Genomic DNA, 13,592 nt, shown 5'->3' with positions numbered 1-13,592 from the left:
CTCGGATGACTTCTTCTAGAAAACCACAATGTCTAGGGTAATGATTTTTGATTTGTAACTTGCTGGAGCAGAGCAGAATGACATTGTCTTATATTCAAGGTCACAGAGGTCAAATATGTTAATGTATCTAGCTATTACAAGTTCCTTCTTCTAAGTAAGAAAAAGGTCTAATATGGTCATGATATATGGCCAGAAGCATGCTGGTAGAAAGGCTATAAAGTTTGTTAAAATCAATTACCTTGACCAACATTTAAAGAAGTCAAATATGTTCAAACCTTCAAGGAACTTGTTCTAAATATCAATACTGCTCAGAGTAATAAAAGTGTTCCTTATAGCTTGTTGGAATATAGGGCTAATAACTTTGTTTTAATAAATTATCTGAACTTGTTTTATAGGTCAAAAGGGTCAAATGTATTAAAATCATGAAACAATTTCTAAAGAATCATGATGTCTAAAGTAATATCTTTATCATGTAACTTAATGCAGTGAATGGCTATCATGTTTGTATAAATAAAAGACCTTGACCTACTTAGGATTGGGGTTAAACCATGTTGAATCAATGTGGACAATTGACCACAGACGTTGAAATGATGTTGAATCGATATGGACAATTGACCACAGACCTTGAAATGATGTTGAATCAATGTGGACGATTCAGTTATGACCTACCATTTCTTTATCTGTTGAATGTACAAACTAAACATTTCTCTATTCTAACTTTTGTGATTAAGCATCTATACAAAACTCATCTATTTCAGCATCTGCCAATAGGTTGAAGCTGCTGCTGAGCTTTGCTGTGGGAGGTCTGTTGGGGGATGTGTTTCTCCATCTATTACCTGAGGCCTGGGAACATCTTGACAAAGGTAAAAACTAAAGCTGCTTACAGAGATGTGGAAATGAGTTGTGTAGCAGTTCAATTGTGACGATGATCATTTTTTGGTAAAATAGCTAAATTCGGAAAAATGATATATTGTTGCTCATATTAGAATCATTTTTAATGTTGCACAAGAAAGTGATGGGATGCTTTTGGACTTAAATTTAGTTTATAAAATTCTGCTCAACAAAAAATTATCATATTCTCAATGACAAGCTAGTTTTGTAAAATCCCACTTTATAAAAAGTTGTCCAATTCTCAATAACAGTATACATGTCAATTCAGAATATGGATATATCTGCACAGTTTTGAAATGTACTAGAATGTTTTTGTATGGTATTTGCAGTGATAATATATTGCTGCCCCTTCTGGTGCGTAAAAAAGGAAACTGTTTGTACTACATTGATGACTAACATGCACCATTGATTTAATTTGTCCCCAATTTGATATCCTGTGCAGTGAATAAATGGCATGACATTTTGAAACATTACACCATTGTCAAATAATCAATTATTGTGTTAGTGTAGCAGGGAGCTCTGATGGGAAGTTATCTGATAGTAACACATAGATGTATGTAACACTTATTCCACCAATCAGCCATGTAAATGCTTGCATTATTTTATGGCAGAGTCTGCATGTATATAATTGTGTTTTTACATGTAGAGTTTAATTGTCCTCAAGTATCTACATGTTGTTATGCCCCCACCATAAAATGGGGGGGGGGGGCATATAGTGTTGTCCATGTCCATCCCGTACCATCCCGTCCCGTCCCGTACCATCCCGTCCCGTCCCGTACCATCCCGTCCTGTCACGTCCCGTCCCGTACCGTCCTGTCCCGTACCGTCCTGTCCCATCCATGAGCGGGGGCATTTATGTCTTGCAGACATTTTCTAGCTTTAAAAGAAGGTTTACTTTCCATCTTTCAGACAAATATACAGATTCTTATGTTTGTTATAGAAAGCTGTAATACTAAGTAACTTGTGTCACCAGTGTGCGAACATATGCATGAGCTAATATACCTAGGTTAAAGTCATTAAATTTAATAGTGCCATAATGAACTTATCATGTTGGAAAAATGTTATGAATGGTTGTCTAAATTTATAAAGGTAAAGTCCACTGTTTGCATCCCTCGAGGATTGTAAAGGGGAGATAATCAGATACCTACTTAATGTTTACCTTCACACAGAGGGACACAACCATGATGGACACATGAAGGTCGGCCTCTGGGTCCTGGGAGGTATCATCTCATTCCTCGTCATAGAAAAAATATTTGCAAAGGAAGGAGAATTTGACCATGTAAGTTTCTTGAGATCTTGTCACATTTTGCAAGTTATGCTGTTTAAATAAAAGAATAGCTTGAGCTTTTTTTGACTTTTGATGAAACAGGCAAATCCAGGTAAAGGACTTCGAAATGACTGAATTTCATAGACAATTTTGTGCAGAAAAAAGGGAACTCTGTCCTGAAATAAATTGGATGGATAATAGGACAACCAGATTGGTGGTGGCCATATTAATGAAGCTCAACTATAAAATGTATGTCCCCATCCCAAAATGAATATACTATGTCAGGTATTGACTTAGGTAAATATCAGTAAATATTGTATATAGAATATATCTCTCTTTGTACAGTACATATATACTGGGTATATTTTATAAAGAATGTTTGTAGGTTCTCCATTCAATATCTAACATTTTTCCTAAGTAAACCTACAACGACAATTTACAACTGTTACTTTTCCTTTTGACAGATAGGAGATGAAGATGAGACAGAATCAGATTCGTCATTAAAGGAGCCAAAAAATACGAACAGTACAGATTCTCTACGACAGAGGGAAACAAAAGACAACTCTAAAAAAACAGAAACCACAGATAAATCTTCCAATAATCCTCCAGTATCACAGCCCATAAAAGTAAGTTGTGTAATATATTCAATATAAAACTCATTAAAAATTGTACCATTAAGATCGTTGTGAAAAACCAACAGTATCATGTACATTTAATCTAGAATGTTTAATTACTGAACTTGGAGACAGGTTGTACAGGGTTTCAACATCTTATCAACAGCTGAGGCCATTTAAGGACATGCCAGTACCATTAGTGTTGTTTAAACATGCATGTGTAGCTGGAAATGTGGAGACGGGACATTGTGTTACGTCATTGTGACGTGAGAATTAAAGCAATGGACATAACATCAAGATGGTGATGTTGAAGACTTCACATCGGTCAGAGAAACTTGCTTTTTTTATCACATATACTCACATGTATGCCTGGCATTGTGATAAAAGGAATCTTTAGTTAAATTTGTTTGAAATGAAATAGAAAGTCCTTGAAGACCTTATATGTGCTGTGTTTTAACGTATTATAAAGCTGTACTGTACCCAAGGTAATGGAGACCTTATATGTACTGTGTTTTAACGTATTATAAAGCAGTACTGTACCCAAGGTAATGAAGACCTTATATGTGCTGTGTTTTAACATATTATAAAGCTGTACTGTACCGAAGGTAATGAAGACCTTATATGTACTGTGTTTTAATGTATTATAAAGTTGCACTGTACCCAAGGTAATGAAGACCTTATATGTACAGTGTTTTAACGTATTATAAAGTTGTACTGTACCCAAGGTAATAAAGACCTTATATGTACTGTGTTTTAACGTATTATAAAGCTGTACTGTACCCAAGGTAATGGAGTCCTTATATGTACTGTGTTTTAACGTATTATAAAGTTGTACTGTACCCAAATTAATGAAGACCTTATATGTACTGTGTTTTAACGTATTATAAAGCAGTACTGTACCCAAGGTAATGAAGACCTTATATGTGCTGTGTTTTAACATATTATAAAGCTGTACTGTACCCAAGGTAATGGAGACCTTATATGTACTGTGTTTTAACGTATTATAAAGCAGTACTGTACCCAAGGTAATGAAGACCTTATATGTGCTGTGTTTTAACATATTATAAAGCTGTACTGTACCCAAGGTAATGGAGACCTTATATGTACTGTGTTTTAACGTATTATAAAGTTGTACTGTACCCAAGGTAATGAAGAACTTATATGTACTGTGTTTTAACGTATTATAAAGTTGTACTGTACCCAAATTAATGAAGACCTTATATTTACTGTGTTTTAACGTATTATAAAGCTGTACTGTACCCAAGGAAATGAAGACCTTATATGTACTGTGTTTTAATGTATTATAAAGCTGCACTGTACCCAAGGTATGTACTGTGTTTTAACGTATTATAAAGTTGTACTGTACCCAAGGTAATGAAGAACTTATATGTACTGTGTTTTAACGTATTATAAAGCAGTACTGTACCCAAGGTAATGGAGACCTTATATGTACTGTGTTTTAACGTATTATAAAGCAGTACTGTACCCAAGGTAATGAAGACCTTATACGTACTGTGTTTTAATGTATTATAAAGCTGTACTGTACCCAAGGTATGTACTGTGTTTTAATGTATTATAAAGCTGCACTGTACCCAAGGTATGTACTGTGTTTTAACGTATTATAAAGTTGTACTGTACCCAAGGTAATAAAGACCTTATATGTACTGTGTTTTAACGTATTATAAAGCAGTACTGTACCCAAGGTAATGGAGACCTTATATGTACTGTGTTTTAACGTATTATAAAGCAGTACTGTACCCAAGGTAATGGAGACCTTATATGTACTGTGTTTTAACGTATTATAAAGCTGTACTGTACCCACGGTAATGAAGACCTTATATGTACTGTGTTTTAATGTATTATAAAGCTGTACTGTACCCAAGGTATGTACTGTGTTTTAACGTATTATAAAGCTGTACTGTACCCAAGGTAATGAAGACCTTATATGTACTGTGTTTTAACGTATAATATAGCAGTACTGTACCCAAGGTTGAATTTTGGTTCATGACCTTTTTGTCCACAAGAAATTTACAGATTGTTCCAGCCTGTCCTTTTCACTTATTTGATCATAGTTGTAACCTGTGTCTCATTAAGTATACAAAATTGATGGAGTTGATGTAATACATTGACATCATGTACAGAATTTGTTTAGGTTGCAGAAACTTTCTGATTTCAAATTAACAAATTTAATAAATGTGAACTGTTATATGTTCATGTAGCTGTTACAGTATTGTATTTATCATTAGTAAGTTGTTACCATTTTATCATGCTTTATACATTTCAGGTCAGTGGATATCTAAATTTGCTAGCCAATGTTATAGACAATTTCACACATGGTCTGGCTATAGGAGGGAGTTTCGTTGTAAGCAATAAGGTAAGTTACCTATACTGTTTAGTGTATATAGACATGTTCAGAAGTTCTCAAAAAAGTTACCATTACATTCAAATTTAAAGGGTTTTATAGAAATCAGATAGAATGGTAAAATAAGATTTTTTTTTTTTTTGCATGGTTGACCAATTAACTTTAAAAAATAGTAAAAAAAAGAATTGCGATAAAAAAATTACTTAAAAAAATTCTTCACATATCTACTAACAATAATGCATCATCTTCTTTCCTGGTTTGTGTTTCAGGTTGGTGCCATAACCACATTTGCCATACTTTTACATGAAGTTCCACATGAAGTAGGAGACTTTGCTATATTACTTCGCTCTGGGTTTGACCGATGGAAAGCAGCTAAAGCACAGGTAAATCTACTGGCACATTACAAACTTAAATAGACTTTAAAAAAAAAAAGATTGTAACTATTCATTTTTTAATTCAACAGATCAAATTAATTAAATGATGCCAAAAGAGAAAATCAGAAACCAAAATATGTAGATCAATACATTTCTATTGTGAATTAATTCTAATTCTAATGTTACTGACAATCTTAAAACTAAATGTACTAGTGAACTTATAACCAGCTGTGGTCCAGATCATATAGGTACATGTACTTGCTAGGTGTAGCTGTACAAAAACATGATGATTATATATGCATAAGGGTAGCATAACTTTTGTGATGTAAAAACGATTTTATGTCTAAAACATTTAAAAAGTTCATTTTCAAAAGTGTTGGATGTATTTTAATTCTGATACTTTGTATTTCAGGAGTTTTCAATTTCTGTTTGTTGTAATGGATCTGAGAGTAAATGTGGTGTTACCTATTTTACAGGTCCTGACATCATCTGGTGTGTTGGTGGGAACACTAACAGCTCTCACAGCAGAATCGGCCCAGGCTGCAGGTATGTACTGTCTGTGTTTGTAGAATACAGGTGGTAGTATCTACATATATAACACACAGGTAACATACCTGTAACTAACTGCTCATATTAAGTTGTATATCTTATATCGCTCCAGATCTACAGGTATTGATACTATCGTGGTTCACACTTAGAAACATGTATTATACAAAGTACACATGTAAAGTAAAAAATCGTCATTTTTCTTTATCAGCAAAAATGAACAAACAATTGTGATAAATGATGTTCCTTTATATCACGAATAATAATAGCATTCCTTCATTCTTTGTGCAGTTATATATAACTTACAAGACATGTACACACATCGCCATTATATATGAAGTTTTGATTTTACCATTTTGCTAAGTTGTTACTGTGATATAAGATTTTATCTCCAAACGTTTCCTGATGTTAGATGATTTGAGATATGAAAAAAAATAATAACCAAATTCTTGTAACTTTCATTTGTTTTCTAGGTGAGCGTACTGCCTGGATTTTACCGTTCACATCTGGGGGGTTTATATACATAGCACTGGTAACAGTGGTACCAGATCTTCTAGAGGAAAAACATGGCAGGTAAGTTACACACGTGTTAGTTAATTACCAGCTCCTAGTATTAGCCCAGACACACTAAAAATTAGTGTGTTTTCCTTATACCTGCTATCAGCTGTTTATAAACCTACAGACTAGGCACCTGCAGGAATTTTAGGTTTTTGCGCCTGATTTAATGATCATCAATAATTAGCTTCTGTATAATTGCGTCAAACATGATCAAGGGTACATGGGTATGAAGGTTTTGATTTATGTCTGTGTAATGTCTTCCCTTAACCATTTCAATCTTTACACCAGTGTTATTAAGCATGTACATATTCTTAAAAATATCTCATCATTCTAAAAGCAATTCTAAATAAGCATCTACAAAAGACACTTTACAGGCTTGTTTGTGGTATGGAACTCTCATGTAAAGGAGGTACAAATCACAATAGATACTGTATCCTTTAATTCAAAATGAAAATTTTCATCATAGTCATTAATTAACAAAATTTGATTAATGTCTTTGTAATTATTTTGTTGCGTTGTTCTCCAAATTTGTTTATTGCTGCACCAGAAAATAAATGGTGGTATTTGGATGTTTTTTTGTCTGTTTCAGGGAGTCTGTGAAGCAGGTGATATGTCTGTGTGCAGGGATCTGTTCTATGGCCCTCGTGTCCCTCATCCACTGATCACATCCACCGTGAAAAACTCCACTGACTGCAAGTCAAGTTCAAGTCCAACAACCACCAAAGTCAAATCAAAATTCAAGTCCCACCTCCAATGACATACCTGATACCAGTTGAGGTCACCGGACCAGTCTCAGTGGCCAGTACCGCCATTGATGGTCCTATCTATGTGTATTTATGTTTGAGGTCATTTAGTCATATTTCATCAGCAAACAAGGTGAAGGTCATTCAGTGACATTCATCATCAAGAAGGTCAAGGCTATCTAGTGACATAAGTGAAAGGTCAACTTCATCAAGTTAGGTTCAGCAGCAACTAAAATCATGGCTATCCATTGAGTTTTTTTTAGTAAAATGTCAAGTTCATGAAATGAAATTTATTAAAAACGAAGGCCAAGATCATCTTGTGGCATTTATCAACAGGTCAAGGTCATCAGGTGATATTCATCAACAACCAGTGTCAAGTCATCAACCATTGCCTCAGCACTAAGCGTTATATTTATTGTAATTGTGCCATAGAAATAGACACATGTCTGCAGCCTCCTGTTAGCTAGGTCTGTGTTGTTGTTTATCTATTTTACTCTTTTTTTATTCTCTCAATTATCAATCTGCTCTGTTGATGTTATTGAAATCTCAGAGCCAGATATACTCTCTGGCTCTGAGATTTCAATAACATCAACAGAACAAATGGGTTTTTTAAGGGATCGGTATTTTTTTTTTTATCTATTTTTGTTTAGTCTTCTAATTGAAAGCAAGTGTCCATTTTATGTGTTCCATTAAAAACAGGCATTGTTCTAAAATCACAAGATTATACAAAAAATAAACAAATATCAAAAACACACACACACACACACAATAAAAGTGGACAAAAATGTAGACATTGTAATGCATTTTCCTAGTTACTATCAGATCTAGAATCATTTGTTTTATCAAGACATTGTAATGCATTTTCCTAGTTCCTATCAGAATCCTTTGTTTTATCATGCCTAACCTATTGTCTTGGTTTTGACAGAACTATCACTCTTTGTGACACTCTGGGCAAGTGTATTAAGTTTGAACTGTTCTTAGTTATTTGATATTGGTGATAGACTGTTAAAAGGTGTGTGCCTGATGACGATCATAACGGTGATAAATGACAACATTACATTGAATTAGGTACACAGTATTATACATGTATTATGATAAAGGTATTATTATCTAGAAGTCCAGAAAAGAAGAAAATTGTATATGTTCTAGAAGAATTTTGTTGCAAGCTTTTTCATTTCTGTTTAGGAAATCAGGAGTCACAGGGCAGGACCCTGCAGTCAAAGTTAGAATAGAACATCTAGGAAGCTGTCACTTATTTCATTATATCAAATCTGATGCCGGTTCATCTATTCTACCAATTCATTTTGAATGAGAATCTACTCGTGGTTTAAGATTTGGGTAAAATAGCCTCACTGGCTTCAAGTAATCTATCTACTTATCGATTTATATTCTAACAATGGTTCAAGGTTGTGTGAAAATAATCATTATTTTCATTTTTGATAAAATTATACTTATTAGTCAATAGTAAATCAAATAGCAAAATCATAAATCGCTACCTTCATGTTTTTATGACGTGTGTATGCTAACAGATATTTTGAGTGTCGTCCCTACACATGAAAATGTCTTTGTTATGAACTGAAGTTCTGTTATCATATATATTAAACAGTAACAAAGAATTACCTGTATCTATTATAATACTTAAATGTCAGTAGGGTTTTACAATATATAGACTGTCCATAAAGCTTTTATTACTGTGAAGTATATTGAATGCTTTACTACTAATGACCACGTAATTATATAAGTATCTCTCTGCTATGACAGGTGGAATTTACCAAGTAAATGTTGAAAGAAAAAGAAATTATCCAGTTGCTGTTTTGCTAATTGATTGTGTTAAATCAATACAACAATTTGTTTTATTTTGACTTTGGAATAACATCTAAGCATTTAGATATGAATGGATATTAAGTTTCTTATCTATGAATAATTTTTGACATTACTTAAAGCCTTTATTGATTTTGATCATGTAAGCATATTCAAAATTTTCCAGGGGTCTTTTACCCATCAGGATGCATTCTTTTGATCGTTTCAAACAATGTTGGAGGTTTAACACAGCGAGATACTTTTGACAGGCGTCGCAGTTGTTAAAATCATATCTGATGAAAATAGCCTACTAGCGGCCTCTTATGTTATAGGAGTAACTTTTAATCATATGACAAACCAAGTTTAATCCTAAGGATTATTTAGTTGTTGTAAGATTGTGTGCTTGAGGTCATATGATATCATACTAACATGATTTTGTGTGTTTACCTAGCGTGTAACTATGTATATTGATAATGATGCTTCCATAGAAATTTCTGTCAGTTACCTAAAATGTGTTTCCATGATAGGAATTCCTAAAGGAAGAATAATTAATATTTTCATATTAAGTGTATTTCTTAATATAACCATCAGTTATCGTTCATTTTTATCCCCATCTCCCTACCTCTAGACCTACCTAATATAGATAGATTTTTGTTTTGACCAAAAGTGTACATAATGTGGGGTTTTTCGCCAAGCACTTCCTGAAAGTTCTTGGAAGAATATAAAAATGCAGAAGAACATTAGGGATTGAAATGATGTTTAATTATCATCACCCTTTTAACATACCAGATGAAATACTGTAAAGGTGGAATTTTTCATGGTGTTATTCGAATTTTCATATGGAGTAAATTGCGAAAAAACATCCACCAAACGGGAATATTTATATATAGATAATAAGTATGTAGAGTATGAGTTTCGGAACCATTGCCGGAACCATTGCCGGAACCATTGCCAATGCGAAATTTTCCGCACTGGCGATCAATATAAAGAGTCATACTGTAAACATTTCCGCGTGTGAAAATTTCCATTTATACAGTATACGAAACTATACTTCCAATTACCTAGATATTTTAATTACATAATATTTAAAAAAAATGGAAATATTTACTTGCACAATGATTGAACAATACAGATTAGGTATTGTTACAAAGTGTTCTTAATATACATTTTTTTCATTGTAGCATAATTATTTAAATACAGTTAAAACTTCATAATAGAAGAGAAATGTATTACTGTAGTGCCATTTTTTTCAGAATTGATGAACAGGGTTTGCCTTTAAATATTGTATCTCGAGGAGCTATGTTGACCGCTGCCTCGTACTAGCAGTATGACCTTGTATTCAAGGTGAAGATAATACTTGTATTTTTTGGGATATTCACCATCCACGGCTTGATGGTGCTAAGGGTTGTGCAATTGTTTCCATAGTTAAAAGTATTTGGTATTATTTTGAAATTTTTATATGAAATGTAAAATTTAATTTAGAGTTAGTAGAAAGTAAGTAAGTGGAAAGTATAACTGTATGTTATTATGATGTACGATGTACAAACTAAGGTAATATTTTGTATGGAATTATGTTTTCTCATTATAATGATATAATATTGATATTTACAGTATTATGTATAAGGTGCAATTTTACACATTTAGAAGTATTAGACAATTATAATTTCACAGGAATTTCTTTCTGTTTGATTTAGCTACCGTACTTTGGGATATTTTGGATGTGGTTATATTTTAGTTTATTTGGCACTTAGCGTGAATGAGCATGAATTAAACATACCAAAGTTTCACTAGACAAATATACAATGTATTATGTCTATGCAACTTCCTGATTTCAGCAAACTGTCTTCCTACTAATTTACTATGTATCAATTACGTCTGACTTCCATAAGCTAAGATGGAGATGATTTACGTTCAGGCAGAAATAACACTTCATATACATAACACATAAAATTATGATTTCATCTGAGGATGTCATAACTGGTAAGTCATGTGGCTATCGAAAGATGACATGCAGGTCATTATAAGTATTGCTGTAAGTGACATAATCTTGTACACATGTTCTCCTGTGCAGTCAGGCAAGACAAAATTACAAAGTCTGTATATTTATGGAATCTGAAAACATCTTGTAGCATACTTATTCACATTGTTTTCAGTAAAATACTATGGTAAACTAAAGCTATAGATGATCCTTTTATGTCATTTAGCTTCACAACTCTGTCTGCAATGCAATAGACTGTCGGAATGACTACATACATTAGCTATAGGCATGGGAAAGCATCAAAATTTATCATACATGATCATCAAATGCCAAAATTTGATGCACCAAAATTTAACCACCCCATTTTCAACCAAAAAAACACCAAATTTTAGCAACTCCAAAATATCCCAAAGTACGGAACGTTTATCAAACTGAAAATAGTTTGGACCAAAAAGTTTCACAGAGCATGTCCACATTTCTGTATCTCTGACTGTCATTAATACAGGGCCCTCTGTTGTACAGACCTTGCTACAATTTGTGTTTTATCTTAGTAATTGTACTTGGGAAGCTGATCTTTCTATGTACATTGTACTCAAATTGGTGGACGTTTAATACCAGTACAACTGCAGTTATTGTTCATCCTAGTTTTATTTTTCATATTCTGATTTATTGGAAATTGCTCTAGAGGCCTTAATCTGTTCCGTTGCTCATTACACCTGGCATGCTGGCAATGTAACCTAGGAATGTCACAGGCCACATGTAACAGGAGGGGGAAATGCACAGTGAGACTCTCATTCAAACTTCTTAACTCCAGACAGATAACAAATGTGCATTACACAGATAATAATATGCAGTTATAATTATCTATCAGAATGGCATTGTTTATATTTTGCATATTGTTCCTGGCCATAATATGTATCTCTGTTGTAAGGAGGCTATACAGAACATACTGTTGGACATCTATTATGTTAAGTGATACATGTATAGCAAAGTGTGCATTCAACAGTTTATAGGATTGTCATGCTCTGCTTTGCATGTTGTTGGTGATTTGTTTTATTAGACTGCAGCCAAATGATATTTACAAAATGGTCAGTTACTATCCTGTTATGTATATAAATCACCTAAAATGTTATTCAAATTGTTTAAAAAGTCATCCTTCTCTTGTCTTTAATGCTCAGAAATAGGAGTTTCCATTATGCTAGGTTGGTCATTGCCTTTAGCATCATTTACCTGTCCTGACCTTTAGTGAAAATTGGTGATAAAGGTGTAGAAGCAGATTTTGATGATTTAAGTTTGAGTAAAGTTTGTATTGAACATATAGATATATTGTCATTAATGTAGGTGATAGTTTTCTGTGTTACTAAAATTGTGCTGTGATTATTAGATATATATATTACCATGACAGTTTTACAGATAATTAATTAAGAAATAATCAATGTGTGTGTTTAGTGGTCGAATATATTTCGGACTTAATTCAATTTTTTCTCCAACTTTATTTAATTCTGTGTTATATATCCTGCCGTTATAAGGGAAAATGTTTTGCCTTACTGATTAATTAGGTCAAGTCATTTTGGGACAGCATTATGTGTGCATTTATTATTTGGGCGTGTGTGTCTGGTCCATGGTGGATGACTAATATAAAACACTGTTACATTGGTGACTAGTAGAATTTCTCGTAAGTTTTACCGTTTTATTCAGATCTACTTATTTTGTAATCAAAACCTTTTACCATATGTATACTTATTATCATTATTATACAGCTAAACATCACAACTCTTTTCATTTCATTTTTTGTCATAAATTATCTTCAAAAGGGTAAATACACATCATTGTGTAACTTGTGTCTTATTACTGTAAATCAGGTATATATTAACTAGAATGTAAAAAAAAAAAATCATTTCCCTCCTGCTGTCTGTTGAGTATCAGGATGAAACACACCACTTTGTAAACCTATTCTTGTTACTTACAATGGTCAACCTCTATTTGGTATGGTACTAAATCTCTAGGACAATCAATCTAATAACTTCATAAGAGATTGATACTTGATGTTTAACCTTGTTTCAGCATTGTTACTACCAGGTGTCTTATATAATGGTGTGAGTTATCAACCATTTAAAGCCAGCATTTTACATTCTTATCCCTGACTTTGGTTGCGAGAAGAAAGGGGCCTGTATCGTGCCATGTTGTTTCAGTGAGATGGGATATTAGATATTTTTCATGTCATTTCCTCGAAAGTTTGTTCATTGTATTACAGTATTCATTATGACATTGTACAACACTCTGTTTCTTTGAAGGCAATCACATTATTTGTTTTTTTCATGTGTGTGTGTGTGTGTGGGTGGGTGGGTGGGTGTGTGTGTTTGTGTGTATGTGTGTGTGTGGGTGGGTGTGTGGGTGTGGGTGTGTATGACATGGATATATGTGAGCTTTGACAATTGCCTGGTAATGTAGCGAATTGT

General features: G+C 33.3%; 1 protein-coding gene across 2 annotated transcripts in view; it reads left to right on the top strand.

The window, feature by feature from the left end:
• The window catches only part of LOC110464596 (zinc transporter ZIP13-like), a 33,789-nt gene extending 24,646 nt beyond the window's left edge, over positions 1–9,143 (top strand). For both annotated transcript variants that reach the window (XM_021519894.1, XM_021519903.1), the window contains exons 2-9: positions 759–863; positions 2,061–2,170; positions 2,623–2,784; positions 5,057–5,146; positions 5,404–5,517; positions 5,985–6,054; positions 6,528–6,627; positions 7,202–9,143. In XM_021519894.1, the coding sequence (XP_021375569.1) occupies positions 759–863; positions 2,061–2,170; positions 2,623–2,784; positions 5,057–5,146; positions 5,404–5,517; positions 5,985–6,054; positions 6,528–6,627; positions 7,202–7,274 (824 nt within the window). In that variant the 3' untranslated portion in view covers positions 7,275–9,143. The remainder of the gene's footprint in view (positions 1–758; positions 864–2,060; positions 2,171–2,622; positions 2,785–5,056; positions 5,147–5,403; positions 5,518–5,984; positions 6,055–6,527; positions 6,628–7,201) is intronic.
• The last annotated feature ends 4,449 nt before the right edge of the window (positions 9,144–13,592 follow it).

This window comes from Mizuhopecten yessoensis, unplaced genomic scaffold, assembly GCF_002113885.1.
Source record: "Mizuhopecten yessoensis strain PY_sf001 unplaced genomic scaffold, ASM211388v2 scaffold1539, whole genome shotgun sequence".
Lineage (NCBI taxonomy): Eukaryota > Metazoa > Mollusca > Bivalvia > Pectinida > Pectinidae > Mizuhopecten > Mizuhopecten yessoensis.
The sequence above is the reverse complement of the archived record's forward strand: the minus strand, read 5'-3'. Positions and strand labels throughout refer to the sequence as shown.